This window comes from Equus przewalskii, chromosome 6, assembly GCF_037783145.1.
Source record: "Equus przewalskii isolate Varuska chromosome 6, EquPr2, whole genome shotgun sequence".
NCBI lineage: Eukaryota > Metazoa > Chordata > Mammalia > Perissodactyla > Equidae > Equus > Equus przewalskii.
In genome coordinates, this window is record NC_091836.1 from 53537261 (window position 1) to 53561545 (window position 24285).

The window sequence follows — 24285 nt, forward strand, 5'->3', positions numbered from 1 at the left end:
CCCTGCTTCACTGTGTGTGAACCCACCCCTGCCAAGAACTCAGAGACCCTGGGTGAGGTTTCCAGCAGCTGTCACATAAGCAAACCCTCAGCCGCAGTTGGGGGTCTGGCACATTTTTTAAATGAAAATGGAATTAATCACATTGTTTCTAATCATAAACATTCTTTAGCAATTCAGAAAAACATCTAATTAGCCCATCGTTCTCTCCTGTATTGTAACCTAAAGACTAATGTGAAGTTTTTGCTTCCAGAATACTAATTGTAATACAATCCTTTCTGCTTCTGGAGAAGGCTGAATTGTACCAGAACATACATGCTTTGTCCACAGAGTATCCTTTCAGAGATTGTGATCTAAGAAACCAAAAAGGTGTATACTGTACTTTCTCATTTCGTGCTGTTTTGGGTATGTGAGGAGAGCTGAAACAGAGAACCCTCATCCTCTGAAGCCCACGGGAGATGGTAGACACCCGGCAGCACTTCACACTCACTCTGATTAGAAATCATACCACACGAAGGTGAGGAGCAAAGGCAGTGAGAGGTAAGACAGGTTCTCAGGATATCTTGCTCAGCGGGGAATGCAGACAAGCCCTGCAGGAGGATGCAATTCACAAGGGCCAGATAACTGACATGGGTAGAGAAAAGGTGGCACAATAGGATGCTGGGAGATGTAACCAAGATGGAGGAACCAAATATGAAACCCCAGGGATGTGACTCCAAGGCAGTCTCCTTGACAACTCCAGAGGGATACTGGGAGAAAAGGAAACCCTCTGTCATCAGCTTTTATATACCCAGCAGAGGTTTCTGCCCAGTTTCCAGGGAAGCATCAGACACCTCTCTAGTTTACCGAAAGCAGAGTAAATCCCTGAGGCTGTTGTTAGCATGTGCATCCACAGCTCAACTTTCACTAAAGAATTGTGTGAGTTGCCAGTATGTGTGCCTCTTTGCACGCCCAAACCCGTCCCAGCTGTCAGCTTTTCCAGTCCTTGAGACCATGCTTACTGAGTTCACTATTTCCACTGTCTTTTAAAAATTAGGTGGGTGGTTTTGGTTGGGATTAATTACAAATGTGATAAATCCTTCTTTAAAATTAAAATGATATTGAAGTTTATATACAAAGTAAAAATTCTCCCTCCAACCCAACTCTCCAGAGGGAACAAGAGTTAAATTTGGTGTATATTCTTCTAGACTTGCATATGCATATATGAACATATCTGTCTATATATACACACACCACAATACACATACTTAATCTATTTTCTTCTTAGGCAAATAGGATTCTATTATACATATTACCCTACAACTTGCTTGTTTTCTCTTAATGTTTCTTGGGCATTATTCCATGTCTCTACTTATTCCTAAACTTCATTCTTCTAATTGCCTGCACAATGCAATCTATAGCATGAATATATTATAATTGTTCACTGAAAAATACCTATTTCAAATGATATATACAAAAATAAATATGTTGGGCAGTCTATTACAGTAGACTTATTCCTTCAACCACGATGGCTTCCTCTTGTTAACTAATACATTCAAAGCTATTTCCTATGCATCCTTCTCTTTCAAGGAATTCAGAATGTTTTATAATCTTGGTGGGTTTTATGTAAAGTTTATCAGAGACTGAATGTTTGAGCAAGGGAGAAAGAATATTGCTAATGTAAAATGAGTCTAAAATTTTAGCTTTAAATTTGACCTTATCAAGTGCACACATGGTAGGAATCAAAATTCCTTTGATGCAACAGACCAGTGATTGTTCAGGTAGTTCTGTCCCTAAAAATGCTAGAAGTATTTTTCCCTCAGGTACCTCGTGGTTTGAAAGGATTTTTTACTAAACAAAGTAAACATATTAAATAATTCAGTTTCCTGTTCCTATTCATCAACAATACATAAATGCCAATGAGACTTCCTGGTCAACATGAGATGATCAGCCTATCACTTTGATTTGATGGTGTTCTGGCAAAGAAATCTGAGGAGGTTTTAAAGAGGAAATGTATGATTTCCATGAGGATTTTCTTTTTTTGAGGAAGATTAGCCCTGAGCTAACATCTGCTGCCAATCCCCCTTTTTGCTGAGGAAAACTGGCCCTGAGCTAACATCCATACCATCTTCCTCCACTTTATATGTGGGATGCCTGCCACAGAATGGCGTGCCAAGCGGTGCCATGTCTGCACCCAAGATCTGAACCAGTGAATGCCGGGCCACCGAAGTGGAATGTGTGAACTTAACGGCCGCGCCACCGGGCCGGCCCCTAGGCTTTTTCAAATAATGAACACAGATCACACATCTCTGTTACTGCATCTTTGGGTCCCAAAGGGCTTGGATTGGGAGTACCTGTAAAGAAAGTTAAGAGAAGCCAGGCAAGATTTGAGTGGAAGAGGAGATTCTGCCACTGGCCTCATCTCCATGGTATACTCACTAAATTATCAGGAAGTTTTTCACATTTTATGTTACTTTCATATCTTGATCTTCTCCTTCATCTATTAAGTTTCAAACTAAATATAGTCTGTTCCACAACAGTTCATGATCAGTAAATAGGGAAACAAATACTGTGTAACACAGAAGTTTTTCTGGTTCCTAAGCAAGGGGAGACAGAATATGAAGAGTAGAAAAACTCCTTGGCCATTTGAACTCAACTTTTAGAGAAGTCAAAGTGAGTGCCTGAGTCTGGGGCCCCTCTACCATAATTTTAGTCATTCTCTAATTGTCTCAATTTTTCACTCCTACAGACTTCCTCGATCCTTGTGAATCTGTGCTTTGTGAAGCATGTCTATAGGATAAATTTCTAAAAGTGGACTTGCAGATAGGAAACTGCAAACATTAGAACAAACCCCAAGCTCTGGTCACACTTCTGAGTAGCCCTGGCATCACGGTGCTCTCTGTTTCAGAGACGGGCTTTCTCAGTTGTGAACTGCCTATTACATCAGTTCCGATCCTAAAGTGAAAAATATGGCAAATAGTTCCCATCCAAAGTGAAATTCAAAGAGACTTGACTTTAGCCCAAGTATGAAGGCAACAACGAGGAACAAGAGTAAGCAAGTGAAAGGAACAAATTAAAGATAAAGGAAAGGGCCAGCCTGGTGGCGCAGTGGTTAAGTGCGCACGTTCAGCTTTGGCAGCCCAGGGTTCACCAGTTCAGATCCCGGGTGTGGACATGGCACCGCCTGGCAAGCCATGCTGTGGCAGGCGTCCCACGCATAAAGTGGAGGAAGATGGGCATGCATGTTAGCTCAGGGCCAGTCTTCCTCAGCAAAAAGAGGAGGATTGGTAGCAGATGTTAGCTCAGGGCTAATCTTCCTCAAAAAAAAAAAAAAGAAAAAAGACAAAGGCAGGGAATATGGAAAGTGGTCGACCACAGAGCATGGCTTTAAAAATGAACCAGAAAAAACTGAAATCTTCACACCCACAAATGCACTCATTGTCTTTACATCTGTGAATGTGAACATTACAAGACTTTCTAAAATGCTTTCTCCTAACAAGAAATAAAAGTAAAGCTGGTGTCTTAACTGTTTTTCCAGCTTCTAACTGGCTTGATTTTTATAAAAGTTACTTAGTGCTTTACATTGCACAGCACTTTAGCATTTAACATCCATTATCAACCTTCACTGAAACCTTTGAATCACCACTGAGGTTAGCAGAGGGATCCCTGTCCCCATTTGATACACAAGGAAACAGGTCAGAGAGGGTGCCCTTGCCAAGCTGATAGAGCTAAGCAGTAATGGAGCCAACATTCCATAACAGCTTTTACCAACCTGTCTACTTGGTTGAGGGACTAAGTGGTTTTCCCCAACCTGTCTCCCAAGTTCCACGGCACACCCTTCCAACGCCAGGGAACTCAGGTTGAAACATTAAGCTGGAAAATGTAAATAAACACAAGGCACAAGAGTTGCTGCACAGCAATTGAGCTGCCATTTTTCCCCACGTTTACTTGAGTTTCCACTCTTCGTTCAGTGGATAATGGCTCTTCGCTAAACAGTGACTTAAAATAAGGGCGAAAGGAAGGCATATGAAGATGTTGGTCTTCAGTTATTCCAGATGCTCAGATGAAGTTTAAAAGAACAGGTGGCAGTGTCTGTGCATGTGTTCTCCTCAGTTCTACTCAAAAGGTGGTCCTGTTACTGGTTCCTGACAAGATAATCATGGAAACAGAAAATAAAGCATTCAAAAATGTTTATATTTGACAGCCAATTTATGTCTGTTAAAGGGGGGCTTTTATTTTGTATCTTTTTTAAATTTAATTTTTCTAGTAATTCATTTTTATATTTTACCAAAATATCAATCTACAACAAATGCAAATTTAAAGAAACAAAAACTAGTCCTTTGGCGAAAATTTGAGATTCACTGTATTACAGTGTGGGCCTTCAAAGTGACTAAGAGACTCCAAATGTGAGTGGAACTGTACAGATTAGCTTAGTAAAATGACTAAGGCAACTTTTGTGGGCTACCAAGACATCGGAGTTAGAAATGATTTTTTAAATAATTAATTGCAGATTCATACCAATTCTTTTAATTTCCATGGATAGAAAGTTGCAGAACCTTGATCAGAAGGGAAAAAGAGCAAACAAAAACACAAAGGTGTTAGTGCTTTGTGGCTTACAAGCTCCATTTTTCCTTTAAAAGAAAAAAGGTGGAGAAATACAAAGGACTTTTTAAAAGTTACTTCAGTCATCTTATAAATTATTAGAAGGCTATCTTTTAAAAATTGAAAACCTTACTCATCAGTAAACCACTATCAATATATTATTGATAGTGGTACCATTTTGGGCTGATAAGCCCAAATCTCTTATTAAGGGAAGTTTCTCAGGCACATTTTAGGATTGGGCACTATTTCCAAGAAGTTCAAACATGTTAATTGCAAAATGTAATCCATTAACCTCTTAGTATCTTCCCCTTGAGAAAGCAGAGAGCTAATGGAATAAGACAGGATGGAGTCTTGAACTGGAAGAAGCAATCCCAGGTCCCTGGGTGGAGGCCGGAGAATCCCAGGGGCAGGGTGAGGCAGGAGCATGCACTAAGTGTTGTAGCAAGGGGAGTGACGTCATTCAGATGGGAGAACAGACCAAGGGGACCCGAGGAAGCCCTGAAGACAATCTGCTGCCTTCCTCGCCTTCAGCTGGTGCTTTCCGAGGAAGTTCTCAGTGTACCTGTGCAGGTGAGGCTCCGGCATGCACAAAGACAACTGGAGGCGAGTACTGCACTTATTTATACAAGAGCAGCTTTCACAGCTCTGGCAGGGAAGGGAGCTCAGCTCCTTCTGTGGGCATGTACTTCGTTACATTTCAGGGAAGGGATCTCCTTCTCTCCGTGTGAGTGAGTTCTTGCATGAAAGCTGGGTTATAAGAGTGTTTACATATTCTTAAGCAATCTTTTTAACAAACAGTGGAATGAGACGGGTCAATTAAAGCCACAACTCACTTAGGTTGTTAAGAGTTCAGAAAGCGTCTGGAATTTTTAACCATATGCTTTATTTGATGTCAACATCGAAGGAATATTTTAAAAAGCAAATTCAAACCCGTAAGTTAGTAACATTTCAAGTTAACTGCATAAAAAAAAGTATTATTTTACATCTCTCCATATGTATACCCTATAACTGTATGTAAACCGCATTTCAAAGCACTTGTCACTTATAAAGTGAAAGGTTTCAAAATGCTTGGTAAACATTTGCTAATTATTATTTTTTTAAAACAATACTCCTTTGGAAGATTTCTTTTCCTTGTGCTTATAGTTGATCTGCAGACATCTCAAATCAAAGTTTCTGGAAACTTCACTGGAAAAAAAATTCTGAAAACTGTTCTGGAAAAAGTCATAGCAGACAAGGGCTAAGTGCAGACATAAGCAGCTCCATTTTATAAACAAAGTTTCGACCTTCCATTTTATTCCACTGAACCTCTCTGAATGGTCCACGAAGATGATTCCATTTGCTATCTTGTAAAACGTCACTTTTTGGAAGGTCTTTACATTGGTTACGGGGAAACTGAACCATAATCTTGCTGCCACTTTCAGGGCCATTGCGAACTGTGGAACAAAACCAAAATATCAACCCACTCATTTTTCAAACTAGGAAACAAGGGTAGATCCCACTTCATTCTACCATGAATACAAAAACCTTCTCAGTCTACCAACTTGAAAGTTTTTGTTTAAAACTGCTTTTCAGTTACAATATGCTAAAAAAAAAAAAAAAAAATTTACATATTCTAGGCTGGTACAAATATTCATGAATTTCTGTTTGTGCTATAAAAATGAGGCAAGATGAATTCTGGCTTAGGAAAGGCAAATGTCCTATATATTTTCAGAAAATCACCAATTTAGTTTTTCTAAAACATTATTTGATAACCCAGTCATTCACTGAGTTGGTTAATGTACACCTACCGTCCAATGAAACTCAAATGTTCAGAATCAGGATTGAGAGGGATGAAGGAAAGGTTATTTTGCATTAAGAACTGCAGGGCTCAATAAGGCTTTATTACTCAGGATAGGAGAAAAGTGTATTTTGAAATTCTTATCAGTTAAGACCTGGCAATGACCAAGCCTACACATTCACAAGCTGTGATCCTGTGGGGAACAATTTCTAATTACCCAATTTTTCAAGTATTTAGAGCAGGTATTAGAAAAGACCATACTAAAACCATAAGCACTCCAAATATAATTTTTAACTAGATAATATGTGTAAGTGCCTATTAAAGTGCCCTGTTCATAGCAGGTGCTTCATAAGACACCTTTCCTCGCAGCTCCATTCCTTTGCCATCTTTAGGATCAGGTAATATTCTTGCCTATTTGCAGCAGCACTTTTTTAAAAGCACGTATCCCTTAAATGTTCTGATCTGCAGGAGGAACAATGCTGATGGCAGTGTTCAGATGATCTCCTAGGAAAATATGTTGCTAAGCAAAACATTTGTTATAAATACTAGAAAGAGGTAATACTCTGTTGCTCTGAATAACCGCCATGGTCAGATAAATGCTCAGCATACCTACTACATGAACTCACTTATTGTAGAGATAAATTAAAGCTACATGTTAAGGCCAAACTCCCAAAGCTCTCTTCACATTCAAAGAAGCAGAAAGTATTACCTGAAATAGCGTAGTCACCATTCGGGGAGGCCACAGTTATGGCAGAGGCATTGCCAATGCTCTCTATGGGCCCAAGTCCCACATGATTACTGAAGCTAAGTACTTGCCAGCCCATAACCTTGGCTAGCTGCTGAACCGCATGCACCTGATGCTGTGACATCTGTGAATGGAAAAGGAAACTTTGCTGACAATCAGCATGGACTTTTACTTTGCAGTGACTTGACATCATGAATGTAAAGTAAACTTTCGTTGGGTTTTTCACTGTCTGGCACAGGAACCCCATCTTACATTTGAGGAACCCTCCCCTGTGTGAATACTGCCGGGGGGGGAGCAGGACCCCACCTTCCACTACAGAGGCTAAAATAGTCCGATGCTCTCCCTGTCCACTGGCAGCTTGAGCACGGGCATATGACCTAAACTTGGCCAACTGGAAACTCCCACCTGGATCAGTGAACATGGAACAACATTAAAAGCAGCAAGGTGTGCTGAGTATCTTCCAGTGACCCCTTCAAATCCACCCTCCACCCTACTCTGCCCTGGCAGGTTGATCCGTATAGTTACACTAACAGCTTTCTATGTCCTCTGGCTTCAGGTTGGGTTCAGATAATGGGAGCCACCCAGGTAATGGGAGCCATGCCACCGGGGCCAGTAGGACAGCAAGGAGAAGAGTGAGGTCAGGGCATTTATTCCCCTGGTACCCTCCCTGTGAGGTTATCTAGGCTGGTTGTATCCCTGATAAAAGGCTGCTGGTCTTCTCAAGGTGGCCTGTTCTATGTGACTCTCCCTTTAGGTAACCTATAATCTGTCCCTACCCATATCCCTTTGGCTTTGGACTGCTGACTACTAAACCCCTCAGGCCTGGTTACTAGTATCAGCAGGTTACCACACTTTCCCTGTTGGTTCTCCTACACCCACACTTTTGTAAATAGACCCTCCTGAAATTATCCTGCATATGCCACTACTTCATGTTAAGACCCTGACTAACACCCAGGGGCAATTCAGAGTGAAGGCAGCAGTGCCAGGATGGCAACAGTGGCATCCCCCTGGTTGTGGTTCTCACCATCTCACTTCCTTTTATCCCCATCCGTCTGCAAGCCTTGTTCTCTAGACTTCCCATCAATTCTGGGAGCTACTCAATTGCTTTCCAATACAGTGTGTGTTTGTGTGTGTCCTTAAGTCGACCAAAGCCATTTTAGGTGTAATCAACCAAGAGGTGCTATACCTCACAAATGCATTTTATTTACCTGGCATCAAAGCAGGTCAGTATAAAAGATTATCGCCTGTAGGATGGAGACTGTCAGTATTTTTTGTTAATTTTATGTAAAATATAAATATATGTTTTATGTGAAAGATACATTAGCATTTCAAAACCTCCCCTTTCTCCCATAACTCAGTATTTCAGTGGATCATCACAACTCCATGAAGAAGGCAAGAAAAATACTGCTCTTACTTTACAGATGAGGAAAGACAGGTGCAGAAATTTGTCCCATGTCACAAAGCAAGTTTGTGGTGGAGTGAGACTAGAACCCAGCACTTTCCATACTGCCCTTAACAGGAGAAACTCTTTCTTAGGGCTTAAGATGAAAATATTCCATTTACTATGGAGAATGGTCACTACAGTTTTGTATCTGATCTCCCTTTCTCTGGCTTTCTTGGGTTAATACTTGTCCACTTTCGTGTGGTCCTGGAGGGGTTGTAAACATTGGCAAAACGAGAAATAAAAAAAGTTTTCTAGTCTCAGAACTGGTCCTTCATCTGAAACTAAGTGGAAACAAATCTAGGATACTTTCTCGACATTTTCAATTAACCAAGAGATTGCAAAATGTGTACTGGAAAATAAATAAGATGGCAGAAAAAATGGTTTCTTTTTATAATTTACTATATTTTACTTCTTAATGGTCATGAGAGGAAGGGACTCAGGACTTGTGGTCTGCAACTATTACCTGAGACAGCAGGAAATCCTGGAGCTCCTGCTCCTGATGGGACAGTGTAATTACTCTTCCATCTCTGTGTACAACTCGAATCTGCTCAACTCCAATATTCAACTGCAGCTGAATGGACCTTTACAGACAAACATACTTAAAATCAGAAATGTTCAAAATTACCTTATACGATGCCACAAACATTAAAACTTAATATCAAAGAAAAAGAAGGTAACAGAGAGTTTTAATAACCTACACCAACACCCATGACGGAGTAGGATTTTCTTAGGTTCAGCTAAACCGTCAGACTTCCACCAGACTACCACAGGCCACACCGGGCACCAGTCTCCTCAGAAGGACATAGCAGAGGAGCTACAGCCTGCCAGACAGCCAACACCATCTGCTCCTCTTCTATGGCAGTCCTTGCAGCAGGACATGCAGCTGTCTACACAGCAGCAGTGCAGTGAGAGGAGATCCACAGTGGGTATGTGTGGGACGGCTTGACTTAGAAACTGCATTCCTCACAGGAGCCGCATGCTCTTTTAACAACTCTAGAGGCGTGGTTTCCAGGATCCCCAAAAGAGACACTGCCCAGTTTTAGAAGTCCCCCTATCTGGGAAAGCACAAAAGTATCCCTGTCAGGTATTTATAATTCCTCCCAGTCTAGATCCATTTTACTAATTTGGGATCATTTTTGTAATAAGCAATGTCACCTAGTATACTACACAGATGGCATCTTTCCTCACCCAGTTACTAAGGGACCAGAGCTAGAGAGTTCCCTTTTCACACAGAAATGCAGTTTTGTTATCTTTTCACCCTTTCCTGAAATAATCAGCAAACAAGTCAGTGTATGTACACTCTATTTAAACTTGATGTAGGTCAAACAAACTTGTAAAACAGCCAACGAATAACATGCAGATCATGACAGTGTTTCAAACCAATTTACAAATTTTTAGCATATGACATGTACCAGAAACACAAAATCCCCCAAATCAAATAATCTAGATGAACAAATGCAAAAAAAAAAAAGCATTATATCTTTCCACATTTGATAGTACCTATTTTTTCTAACTTTACTTTACAGTAAATATTTAGGAATAAAACACTTTGGCAATTGTCTGTGTAAAATCGTAATTTTGATGAATTAAAGTTTACATATTTCTTTCAAAGAAAAACACAAAATTCAGAAAGCTTAAAGAAAAAAACTTGGGGCCGGCCCGGTGGTGCAGCAGTTAAGTTCGTACATTCCACTTTGGTGGCCAGGGGTTCGCCAGTTCGGATCCCGGGTACAGAGCTATGCCCTGCTTGTGAAGTCATGCTGTAGCAGGCGTCCCACATACAAAATAGAGGAAGATGGGCACCAATGTTAGCTCAGGGACAATCTTCCTCACCAAAAAAAAAAAGAAAGAAAGAAAGAAACTTATAATTTTAATCAAATTTTTAAAATTCTTCTTTAAAACAAGGGTAAGAGGGAAGAGGAATTCTTGTCACAGCAGAGTTGTGGCAACTACTTTGGAAAGCAATCTGGTAACATTAATCAAAATTTAAATGTCCTTATTTTTTGACCCAGTAATTACACTTGTAGGACTTTATCCTGTAGATATACTTGCACTTGTACAAATTATTTTGCTGGCATCCAACTAAAATGTTCATCAATAGAAGGCTGATTAAAAGTCTCGGTACATACAATGGAACACAATAAAGCTGTAAAAAAGAATGAAGTAGATCTGTATGTGCTGATAAGGAACGCTTATTCACCAATACAATACTACCAAGTAACAAAAGCACACAAATTGGGAATGATTGCTAATGGGTACAGGATTTCTTTTTGGGTGATGGAAATGTTCTGGAATTAGATAGCGATGATAGTTATACAACATAGGGAATATACTAGAAACCACTAAACTGTAAACTTTAAAACGGTGAATTTTATGTTATATAAACTATAATTCATTTTTTAAAAGCATGCAATATTGTGTAAAGGAGGCAGGGTGCAGGTAAGATATATATGCTTGTAAATGTATAGATTTTCCTAGAAGGATGTGTAAGAAACAGTTTTCAAGGCTTGCTTCTGGGGTGTTCTAAGAAAGAGAATTACTTCCAACTTTAAACAGCATAAGATGCCCCAGCTACAAAAGATGAGGAAGGGCATTCTACTACTTCTTTCTACTTCCTCTTCCCTCCTGATTCTATCAAGGCTACATCATCTCTAACCTTTCTTCACAGAAGTTTAGAACATTTACACTGAGTCCTGTAACCATAACTCCATAATCCAATAAATTGTTTGGTCTTAGTTCTAGATGCAAACAACTCAATGCTGGTAACTTCTGTTCCCCTCTCCTTTGTGCTCACTCTCTTAACTTTTTATTACAGGAAATTTTAAACGCAAACAAAAGTAGAGTACAACGAAAGCTGATGACCCCATTACACAGCCTAACAGTTAAAAACTCACGCCAAACTTGTTTCATCTATATTCAACACTGACTCTCCCACCACACTCTCAAGTCACTCCAATTAGTTTACATTCATCACCTGACATATCACCCTTTTTTCCTTGTGATGAGAACTTCTAAGATCTACTCTTTTAGAAATTTTCAAATCTACAATAGAGTATTATTAACCATAGTCATCATGCTGTACATTACTTCCCCAGCACTCACTTATAACTGGAAGTTTGTACCTTGAACACCTTCACCCATTTCACCCAGCCCCACCTCTGGCAACCACCAATCTCTTCTTCATATATTAATCTGTAATTTGTGATTGCTCTCCCCTTAGTCTCTCCCACCTAAGATACAAAAAAAGGACATTCATAAACCAACAGAGGACATTCACACAATACAACAGATGCCTGAGAGATCCAAACAGCCATTATCTGAAGGTGGGAGCACTGGACCCCTCCCCTGGGAAGCAGTGGAAGGATGTAAGGAGATCTCCTCTCCCTCCCAAGCAGCAGCGATCTAGGGTGTGAGACCTTGCATGGCAGCCAGTACATAAAACTGAGAGGAGAAGGGAAAAAAGGCAGCCCTCTGAGAAAACACCTGCATTCTCAGAGTTGCCACCCAGCCTGTGGGAATGCTCCACACAGAGGCAGGTAAGCAATTGTGGGGGTGTCTACACCTACCCAGGCAGCCCAAGTGGGCAGACAGTGAGTGCAGAGCAGGGGTGTGCGTGCATGCGAAAGAAAGCGCTCATCCTCCCCATCCTGACTGGCGCACCAGCTCAGCTGGTCAGCCAGAACAGGGGATCCCTGCCAGAGCACCTCCACATACATGTGTAGAGAAGTAGCAACCAGTGGACAAATGCAGATGAGCCCTGTTGGCACAGCTTCCAAGAGACAGGCACATCTGCCAGGGGTCACAGAGTGGTCAGAAAACACAGCTCCTGCCTCCCCCAGTGGTGGCAGGTGGAATCTGCGGCCAGATACTATCATTATGCTATGGGAGAAGTCTACCCCATCAGATAGCATGAAGAGGTATATTAAAACTCCAGACCAGAAGGAAAATGACAAGTACCTAGAAATCAATCCTGAAGGCACAGAGATCTACAATCTAAATGACAGAATTCAAAATAGGTATCATAAAGAAACTCAGTGAGTTACAGGAAAACTCAGAAAGACAGTTCAATGATCTCAGGAATAAAATTAATGAACAGAAGGAATTCTTCAAAAGAGATTGAAACTATAAAAGAAAAAACCAATCAGAAATGTTGGAGATGAAAAAACAATGAAAGAGAAAGAAAAATCTTGGGGGCCAGCCCAGTGGCACAGCGCTTAAGTGCGCATGTTCTGCTTCTCGGTGGCCCGGGGTGTGCCAGTTTGGATCCCAGGTGTGGACATGGCACCACTTGGCAAGCCATGCTGTGGTAGGCATCCCACATATAAAGTAGAGGAAGATGGGCACAGATGTTAGCTCAGAGCCAGTCTTCCTCAGCAAAAAGAGGAGGATTGGCAGCAGTTAGCTCAGGGCTAATCTTCCTCAAAAAAAAAAAAAGAAAAATCTGCAGTCTTTAAAAAACAGATCTGATATTATGGAGGACAGGGTCAGTAGTTTAGAGGACAGAAATACAGAAATGCTGTAGACGGAGGAGGAGAGAAAACTAAGACTAAAAAGAAAGAAGAAATTCTACAAGAAACATCTGACTCAATGAGGAAATGCAACATAAAGATTATAGGTATTTCAGAGGGAGAAAGCAGCGGAGAGCTCGTTCAAAGAAATCATAGCTGAGAACAACCCAAACCTGGGGAAGGAGCTGGAATTACATGTAAACAAAGCTAACAGAACTCCTAATTACGTCAATGTAAAAAGACCTCCAAGCATATATTAGTAAAACTGGCAAAAATAAATAACAAAGAAAAAATATTAAGGACAGCAAGGCAGAAGAAATAACCTACAAAGGAACCCTTATTAGGCTTTCAGTGGATTTCTAAGCAGAAACCTTACGGGCTAGGAGAGAGTGGAATGATATACTAAAAAATTCTGAAAGACAAAAACTTTCAGCCAAGAATACTCTACCCAGCCTTGGATATGATCTGAATTATCCTTCAGATATGATGGAGAAATAAAAACTTTCCCTGATAAACAAAAGCTGAGAGAGTTCATTGCCACAAGCCCTCCCCCGCAAAGATATGATCAAGAAGGCCCTCATACCTGAAAAATAAAGAAAGGAGTTTCAAAGGAAATAAACAGGTAGACAAAATCAGAAAATTGCTGCTCTCTATCAGAACAGGTTAGCAAACAATTATAGCATTAAAGAAAACAGGAAGGAATTCATCAAAAATAACTACAATCACTTCATTTAAATTGCAAGCTCCCAACACAAAATCGAGTAAGTCTGTAACACCAATAACTTAAACAGGGAAGAGCAATGAGACAGAACCTGCTTACACTAAGGTAATAAGAGGCTATCAGAAAACAGACCATCTCATCTATGATGTCTCTTATATAAACCTCACAGTAACCACTAAACAAAAAATCAGAATAGAGACACAAATGTAAAATATAGAGAAAACTGAGAAAACCATCATAGGGAAACACCAAACTGAAGTGGCAGTCGGAGATACACAGCACAGGAAGCAAGGGAAATACAGGACAACCAGAAAATGAGTGATAAAATGGCAGTATTAAGACCTTATATATCAATAATCACTCTAAATGTAGATGGATTGAATTTTCCAGTCAAAAGACAGAGTGGCTCAATGGATTAAAAAACAAGACCCAACAATACGCTGCTTCCAGGAAACACATCTCACCTCTAAAGACAAACATAGGATCAGGGTGAAGGGATGGAAGATGATGCTCCAAGCCAATGTTAAACAAAAGAAGGCAGGTGTTGCCATACGTATATCAGACAAAGCAGACTTCAAGATCAAAAAGGCAATGAGAGACAAAGAGGGGCAGTATATAATGATAAAAGGGACATTCCACCAAGAGGACATACACTTATAAATATATGTGCACCTAATTCAGGAGCACCAAAGTACATAAAACAACTATTAACAGACCTAAAAGGAGAAATTAACAGAAATACAGTAACAGTAGGGGACCTCAATACCCACTTACAATAATAGACAGATCATCTAGACAGAAAGTCAAAAGGAAACAGTGGAATTAAATGAAAAACTAGACCAGATGGACTTAATAGAAATATACAGAACACTCCATCAAAAATCAGCAGAATACACATTCTTCTCAAGTGCACATGGAACATTCTCAAAGATAGACCATATGTTGGGAAACAAGGCAAACCTCAATAAATTTTAAGAAGACTGAAATCATACCAAGGCTCTTTTCTGACCATAATGCTATGAAACTAGAAATCAACTACAAGAAAAAAGCTAGGAAAGTGACAAATATGTGGAGACTAAACAACATGCTACTGAACAACCAATGGACGAATGAAGAAACTAAAGAAGAAATCAAAAAACATCTGGAGACAAATGAAAATGAAAATATACCATACCAACTCACATGGGATGCAGCAAAAGTGGTTCTAAGAGGGAAACTGATAGCAATCCAGGCCCACCTTAACAAATGAGAAAAATCCCAAATAAGTAATCTTAAACTACACCTAAGAGAACTAGAAAAAGAAGAACAAACAAAGCCCAAAGTCAGCAGAATGAGGGAAATAATAAAAATTGGAGTACAAATAAATAAAAATTGAAACCAAAAAACAGTAGAAAGGATCTTTGAGAAGATACAATTGACAAAACTTTAGCCAGATTCACTAAGCAAAAAAGAGAGAAGTCTCAAATAAATAAAATTGAAATGAAAGAGGAGAAATTACAATGGATACCACAGAAATACGAAGGATTATAAGAGAATACTATGAAAAACTATATGCCAACAAATTGGACAATCCAGAAGAAAGGGATAAATTCTTTAACTCATACAACCTCCGAAAACTGAACCAAGAAGAAACAGAGAATTTGAATAGACCAATCACAAGTAAAGAGACTGAAAAAGTAATCAAAACCCTGGAAAAGGCCGGTCCCATGACATAGTGGTTAAGTTTGTATGCTCCGCTTCAGGAGCCCGGGAATCGCAGGTTTGGAGCCCAGGCGCAGACCTACCACCTCTCATCATGCCATGCTGTGGCAGCATCTCACATAAAATAGAGAAAGATTGGCACAGATGTTAGCTCAGTGACAATCTTCCTCAGAAAAAAAAAGCCTCCTCAAAAATAAAAGTCCAGGACCAGAGGGCTTCTCCGGAGAATTCTACAAAACATTCAAAGATTTAGCACCTTTCCTTCTCAAACTATTCCAAAAAATTGAAGAATACGGAACACTTCCTAACATATTCTATGAGGCCAACATCACCCTGATCACAAAGCCAGACAAGCACAACACAAAGAAGGAAAACTACAGGTGAATATCACTGATGAACATAGATGCAAAAATCCTGAACAAAATATTGGAAAATCAAATATAGCAATATGTTAAAAGAATCATACAGCATGATCAAGTGGGACTTATACCAAGGATGTAGGGATGGTTTAACATCTGCAAATCAATCAATGTGATACACCACATTAACAAAATGAGGAATAAAAATCACATGATCAGCTCAATAGATACTGAGAAAGCATTTGACAGGATCCAACATCCATTTATGATAAAAACTTTCAATAAAATGGGTATAGAAGGAAAGTACCTCAACATAATAATGGCCATATATGACAAACCCAGAGCCAACATTGTACTCAATGGGGAAAAACTGAAAGCCATCCCTCTGAGAACAGGAACAAGACAAGGGTGCCCACTCTTGCCACTCATTCAACACAGTACTGGGGGTTCTGGCCAGAACAATTAGGCAAGAAAAACAAATAAAAGGTATCCCACTGTTTGCAGACGACATGATTTTATATATAAAAAACCTTAAAGAATCCATCAGAAAGCTATTAGAAATAATTAACAACTACAGCAAAGTTGCAGGATACAAAATCAACTTACAAAAATCAGTTGCATTTCTATACTCTAATAGCGAATTAACAGAAAGAGAACTCAAGAATACAATCCCATATACAACTGCAACAAAAAGGATAAAATACCTAGGAATAAATTTAACCAAACAGGTGAAAGACCTATACAATGAAAACTATAAGACATTATTGAAAGAAATCAATGATGACAAAGAAATGGAAAGTGATTCCATGCACATGGATTGGAAGAATAAACATAGTTAAAATGTCCATACTACCCAAGCAATCTACAGATTCAATGCAATCCCACTAAGAATCCCAATGACATTCTTCACAGAAATAGACCAAAGAATCCTAAAATTCATATGGGGCAACAAAAGACCCTGAACAGCTAAAGCAATCCTGAGGGGGAAAAAAAAAAACACAGCTGGAGGTATCACAATCCCTGACTTCAAAATATACTACAACACTATAGTAACCAAAATAGTACAGTACTGGTACAAAAACAGACACACAGATCAATGGAACAGAACTGAAAGCCCAGAAATAAAACCACACATCTATGGACAGCTAATCTTTGACAAAGGAGCTAAGAACATACAATGGAGAAAGGAAAGTCTCTTCAACAAATGGTGTTGGGAAACCTGGACAGCCACATGCAAAAGAATGAAAGCAGACCATTATCTTACATCATACAGAAAACTTAACTGACAATGGATTAAAGACTTGTAGGTAAGACGTGAAACCATAAAACTCCTAGAAGAAAATATAGGCAGTACACTTTTTAACATTGGTCTTAAAGGATCTTTTCAAATACCATGACTACTCGGTCAAGGGAAACAAAAGAAAAAATAAACAAGTGGGACATCATCAGACTAAAGAGCTTCTGCAAGGCAAAGTAAACCAGGATCAAAATGAAAAGACAACCCACCAACAGGGAGAAAATATTTGCAAATCATATATCTGACAAGGGGTTAATCTCCAAAATATATAAAGAACTCACACATCTCAACAACAAAAAAACAAACTGACCAAAAAATGGGCAGAGGATATGAACAGACATTTTTGAAAGAAGATAGATAGACAGCCAACAGGCACATGAAAAGTTGTTCAACATCACTGATTATTAGGGCAAGGGAGATCAAAACTACACTAAGATATCACCTTACACCATTAGAATGGCTGTGATCGCCAAGACAAAAAATATCAAATGTTGGAGAGGATATGGAGAGAAGGGAACCCTCATACACTGCTGGTGGGAATGCAAACTGGTGCAACCACTATGGAAAAGAGTATGGAGATTTCTCAAAAATTTAAAAACAGAAATAGTATATGACCCAGCTATCCCACTCCCGGTATTTATCCAAAGAACTTGAAATCAACAATTCAAAGAGATTTATGCACCCCTATGTTCACTGCAGCATTATTCACAACAGCCAAGACGTGGAGCAACCCAAGTGCCCATCGACTGATGATTGGATAAAGCAACAGCAAAATAAGTCAGACAGAGAAAGACAAACAGCGCATGATTTTACTCATATGTGGAAGATAAACTAACACATGGAAAAAGAGAATAGATTAGTGGTTACCAGAGGGGAAGGGGGTTGGGGTCAAGGGACACATATATATGGTGACTGACAAATAATAATGTACAAATGAAACTTCACAATGTTATAATCTATTATGACCTCAATAAAATAATTTAAAAAATTTAAAAGGACAAGTAATAATACATAAGAATTTTTTTGAATTTAAAATAAATGCATATGTTTTTGGGAAAAAAAAAACAAACACCGAGGCTGTTTTAGGCACCATATGGAGAGTATAGGCTCTAATATAAATGACCCTACTCCGTTCAAATGTCTTAGACTCAGCACAGCCTCAACAGCAAGAACGGAAGCAGAACACAGTCTCAGGAGGCATGGCAGCTTTCTGCTCAATGCTGAGGTTCATTTTCCACCATAGCTTAAAAATGTGACATTTACCTAATAGAGACTATTTTAGACATTTTTACCTCTAATTCTTACAAAAACTCTACAGTTGATATAATTTACTGGAATGTTATGCCACCCTAGCAAAAACCCAAAATCTCAATACATAAAAAACAGCTTAATATATTAAATGAGTAACTTTTTTTGACACTTACTTGCATATTTGTTCATAACCCTGTGATGTGATTAAAACTTTCACACTAGATTCATAAACGTCATTAATATTTGACCAATGAGCCTGTATCTGAGGATCCTCAATGCGACTTGCTAAGCTGTCAATGGTTGCAGCAGTTCTTTTAAAGAAAAGAAATGAAAATTTTTAGAAAGTCACCATATAAAATAATAAGATTATAAATCACGTCAATTTTATGGATATTTGAAAATCAGATGACTACTTTTTGGAAATACCACCATTTGAAAAGCAAAGATTTTCAAGCAAGGTCAGATGTAGTTCTGAGACCCTCCTTCAAGTTGCTCTGATGTGCTGGTTCTCAGCTTCCTGTTACAGCACACTCTCATGCACAGCTTTATTCTCTTTTAACTCCATTTGTTTTCGCCCACTCAGGAAATCTTATGAGAACACAGGCGAGAAGGACACTTCTAAGGTAATAACCTCAGCTCTATAAAGAATATAAATCATTCATAAATATCAATAGTTGATCCCTGGGAACCAATGACTTGGGACACACCCACAGCTGAGGCCGATTACTGTAATGGAATTATCATTCTCAAGAGAAGCTAGAATGTCAAATCACTATAATGTACAGCTGAAACTAATAGGATATTGTATGTCAACTATACTTCAATTAAAAAAAGGAGGGAAAAAAAGAGAGAAGCTGGAGAGACTTTCTGTACAATTAAAACCTTATACTCCAAGAAAGATAAACATGATAAGTGAGAAATAAGATTCATCAGTGCTAATTATGTACCAAATATTGTAGCAAGTGCTTTCCTGAATTACATCATTTATCTTAATAACAACCCTGTGAAGTAGGTACCATTATTATCTCCATTTTCCAGAAGACAAAAAAGCAGTTGAGCAATGTTTAGTGTTATAGAGCTGTAAGCTGGGGTACAGCACCTGGGAACCTAACTCCAGAGCCAGTAATCTTTCCTTTATATTTTATATATGCTAATCATCAGCCACTGCCTAGAACAAAGCTTAAACCATGGAAGCTAACCAAACTGCTGGAGGTCCTCAGTTTCTAAGGGGCCGACTCTAGCACTTTATTGGGAAGAGAAGGCAAAGCCTGGAGGAAATGGGAGGAAATGACTCGCCGGTAAGGAAGGACAAGGGCTGTTACATAAATGGGTTTGGAATTTGCTCTTTGACCCTGCTTCTGAGTATTGGTTTCTTTCAATCCATACTTAACTTTCTCTATTCTTTTTCTGTGATTCCTGACAGTGTCTCAAAAATTCCGACAGCAGATAAACATGTGAGAATGTTCATCTCAGCATTACAATTATCAACAAACTAGAAATTTAAAATATCTAGTAATTGAGACTTGGTAAAAGAAATCATGGAATATTCATATAATAGGATATTACATAGCTATCAAAATATCTTTGAAGGCAAGTGTATAAAATTTAATGATCCCAGATTTGTTTTTAAAAAAGATACACACACCCTGACACACATATATCAAAATATATGAGCATGTTAACAGTACATCTCACTGGATATGGTGTTACACAGATGGGCTTGATACATTGGAACGTGATTTCTATACCTAAGGGAAAAAAGGGGACATTTTTGAAAGCTTTGCTGCTTCCAAGATTATAACTACTACTCTGAAATTTGTAATGGTTCTCAAGATAGCTATATCCATGCCCCTCATTTATTTCAAGGAATATTTAACTTTATGCTTAATCACAAATTTGCAAGATTAACAATATACTCAAATTAACAGCTTTTATAATTGAAATGTACAAAAGGAAAGTAACAACAGTAACCTACTGTTTATAATATTTTCGTTGTTTGTAAGGAACTTCCGCATACATTATTTAATTTGCTCCTAAGCCCAGACTCCTTATCTCCAGCTGACCGAGGAATAGACGGGGGCCGTCGGTAGTAAGTCACCTGCCCAAAGTTACTTGGCAAGTGGCTGAGCCCTGGCTTGAACTCATCTTTTACCCTCAATTCCTTACACCTTTCACTGAATCATGCTGTCTTCTCTAACATGTCTGCCTAATTAATTTTACTAAAAGTTTCAATTCTAAGACGACAAGATAATGCGCTAATAAAACCATGACTGTATTAACAGGAAAAAGCTGAAAATCAAAAATAAAGTATCATGTACAGAACAACAGTGTGCCCAGGCCTGAAAGTCTGGAGTACTACCTACCAAGGCACAATTACGAATGAAGTGAAAACAGACTTCTTCACTAAGTACCAAAAATAAAACAGGAGAACATCCTTTACGACTTGAAAAAGATACATTTATTTAGGCTCAATCATGCCAAGTTCTTTTGTAAACAATGCGTATGGAAGAAAGAAAAGGAGCTTTGGAGTTACACAGACCTGGCATAAATCCTTACTGCTACTTTTTAGCTCTGTCACCTGGAGCATGATGCATAACTTCTCTAAGCCTCAATTTTCTCATCAGTAAAAATGGGTTAATGCTATCTACCCCAGAGAATAAGGATTAAGTAAGTCAACATATGGGAAAGTGCCTTCCAAAGTCCTAAAATGTGTGACAACCAAAAAACATAGAAAACTTCAAAAAAAGATTTACATCAGGTCAGCAATAAGTATCTCAGGGACAGCTTCCAGAAGAAAGTATGGTATTATAAGGGACATTCCAAGTCAGTCGTCTTTCAAAGTTTTAGTGCCAGTGTTACAAACACTATCTGAAGTTACATGGACCAGGGGTCTAAGTCTTCCAGAACTTGACAAGACTGTCTACGACCATAAATTCTGACACTGCAGCCACCTTCCTCTCCCTGGAAAAAAGGGTTAAAGCATGCCAAAAATAATGTCTAGGAGATAACTAATAAAGGAAACAGGAATGCAGTTTCTAAAAAACCAGTAACTTTGTTCATCGTTACCTGCTCCTCAGAAAAATATGCTTTGCCTGTTTAATTATTTTTTCCAGAAGCCCTTCACTGGACTGTAATGAATTAATTTCATTTTTATCAAAAGCTTGAGGACCTGAAAGTCTCATTCTCTTGTGGCCGAAAGGTGCACTTGCTGGATGAGGCATCGTGATGGAACTCAAGGTCTGTTTATGAAACTGTAACAAGAACAGCCATTTTTAAATGACCGATACCCACACGTGAAATACTACACAATGTTCACTCAAAGCATGGCTCACATTTTGGAAACAAAAGCAATGGACGTGAACCAATATAAAGGCAATCCTGGCACACAGATAAACGTTAATATCTACTAGGCCATGCATAATGCGAGTTTGTTAAGAGAAGGGTCCTTTTCAAGCTGTCATTTTTATTTTAAAGAACAAAAACAAATATTCTTCAGTAAGTCTCATTGACAGAACATATGCAATCAGTACATAGTTATTCCATTATGTCCTAGATTAGGGGTTCCCAAACCTGGAAGCCTATCAGAACCACGCAAAGAATCTTCAAAAGACTGAACCAGATTTGGGGGTGAGGCAGGGGAGGCTGGAATATATTAAGTTTCCCAGGGGATTCTTTTGAAATTAGCCTCAACTGTGAACCAGCACTCTGGAAACACAGTTCTAGATGACCTGTAAGTAGACTAGTCCCAAAATAGCCATCCTGTTCACAGGCTCTGGCAAGACATTTCCCCTGAACACCCAATCAGAATCCGTCTGCACCCTTACCACGTGTTTCTTATTCTCTCTATAAAACTTCTAGGGGCTGGGACCAGTGGCATAGTGGTTAAGTTTGGTGTGCTCTGCTTTGGTGGCCTGGGTTCATAGGTTTGGATCGTGGGCACAGACCTTCACCACTCACCAAGCCATGATGTGGTGGTGACCCACATATAAAGTGGAGGAAGACTGGTACAGATGTTAGCTCAGGGTCAATCTTCCTCATCAAAAGATAAAAAGTTTCCCTAAGAAATACAAAAAAAATCCCAAAAACCTTCTGGTCTATTTCTACCACTAGAAGCTCTGCATGGGAACAGAGGTTGCATTCTGATTATGTCTGTATCCCCCCAGCATACAACAAGGATCTTTCCCATCACAGATAGTGAATGTCACTGCTATGAGAATAATGAGGACTCAGCAGATGGGAGCTTGTGCATATTCACTGCCCAGGGTATGCTTACCTCTCTCATTAATAGATGCAAGTTATGCTCTAGGACATAAAGATGGTCCTCTGGACTTTGCTTCTCAGTAGCAGATTTTTGGGATTTCTTATCATTTGAAGAATGGCACAAAGAAATAGATAACTGCAAGCCTATTTATAAAAATAAGTAGCACAGACATAAATAACCTAAAATATGGAAAGGCAGAAACACATAAAGCATAGTCATAGCCCATTCTCAAAAGATACATTCTAAACTTGAAGAAGGGGGTTCATGATTAACATTTTGAACCAAAAAGACTGTTCATGAATATAATAAACTACCATGTACTTTAACAATTCAAATTCTGTTGACCTACGATGTGGCTGCTGACCTTGAGGTGAACAGAAACGATATATTAATTAATTTCTTCCTTCTTGCCTTCAAATTTAAAAAAAATACCTTTTTTAAGGAAAACACAGAGAGTTAGTATCTGATCTTACTGACTACAAGACAGACACTCTTCCCTGCCCCCATGAGAACGAGGACAGAATTTTTCACTCCAAAAACCCAATCCCTTGACAACATCTATGAAGATACTCCTCAGAATTTATGGAGAAAACAAGTGCACAGCTAACTACAAATCGATCTCCAGGGAAGTCTAACTGCTTCTGAATAATATAATTAAAATTCAACTTCCAAAAATTTAGGAATATATGGGTATTTAATAAATTAAGCATTTTCTAATTGATATCTCATTTAAACAATAAGGCAAGATCCTTGAAAAATCCTCCACAATGGTGGTAGCATAAACACCTGAAAGCAACTGTTGCTGAATAATGGCCTTGCTACTGCGAATTTTTAACATAGACTGTTTAAAATCCAGGAGTTACACTATTCAGGACCTAGAGTTAGCAGCGTAGTCTGTGTTGCCTGCTGTACAGGCTGCCGCTACGGACAGCGCACTACCTCTCTGCTCTGCCTGTTCCTCCAACACACCCTAACAGCTACCCAGTTTATCCTGTTCCCCAAACCACAAAGTCCTGTTTATAAATCTCAAAGGGTTGGCTGCTCTTACTTGGAAAGGGCTGAGAGATAATCTGGTTTTTCACCACAATGTGAGGGATCTGTGATTTAAATTGAACAGCTTCCCGAGAGAGCTGTGCAAAAATTTCTTTACACAAGAGAACGTTTTGTGCTGCTTCTAATTTCGTCTGCCAATGTGGGGAACCTGAAAGACAGTGGACATAAATATGTGTTAATTACCTGATGATATTATGTATTAACTAGCTTAATGGTGATCTGAATACATATGACAAAAGTTCAGAAAACACTGTATTACAGCATATCCTTTCCAAAACATAAAAATTCTTCTTTTACACAGAAAAAACTGGTAAGTAAGCTCAATCTTTAAAAAAAAGATTCTACAGCTATTCACTAATGCTTAATTAACAAATTCTAAACAGTACATTTCCAATTGTTCTTACTCCAAAGTACCTATTTTTCCTATTTATATTTATCTTCAGTTTATTTGTAAATGTAAGCTTAGGTAAGACTAGATGTTAGAGGATGGAACATAACTACACCTGGTTTGGATTTGGGCAAAGGTCGTTTGAAGAGGTTAACTGTGCCGAGATCACCTATGTCTGGAGCCTGTTTTTGAATTGAAACCT

At 38.9% G+C, this 24285-nt stretch overlaps 1 protein-coding gene across 2 annotated transcripts in view; it reads right to left on the minus strand.

Annotated features, from left to right (window-relative positions):
• Nucleotides 1-5441: 5441 nt before the first annotated feature.
• MED17 (mediator complex subunit 17) overlaps nt 5442-24285 on the minus strand; it is a 29124-nt gene continuing 10280 nt past the window's right edge. Inside the window, exons 5-12 of one of the 2 annotated variants that reach the window (XM_008525704.2) lie at nt 24199-24283; nt 23691-23843; nt 22655-22785; nt 21448-21632; nt 18555-18692; nt 9008-9125; nt 7065-7224; nt 5442-6011 (exon numbers count right to left, since the gene is read on the minus strand). In XM_008525704.2, the coding sequence (XP_008523926.1) occupies nt 5800-6011; nt 7065-7224; nt 9008-9125; nt 18555-18692; nt 21448-21632; nt 22655-22785; nt 23691-23843; nt 24199-24283 (1182 nt within the window). In that variant the 3' untranslated portion in view covers nt 5442-5799. The remainder of the gene's footprint in view (nt 6012-7064; nt 7225-9007; nt 9126-18554; nt 18693-21447; nt 21633-22654; nt 22786-23690; nt 23844-24198; nt 24284-24285) is intronic. The other variant, XM_070623854.1, reaches the window with a different exon arrangement.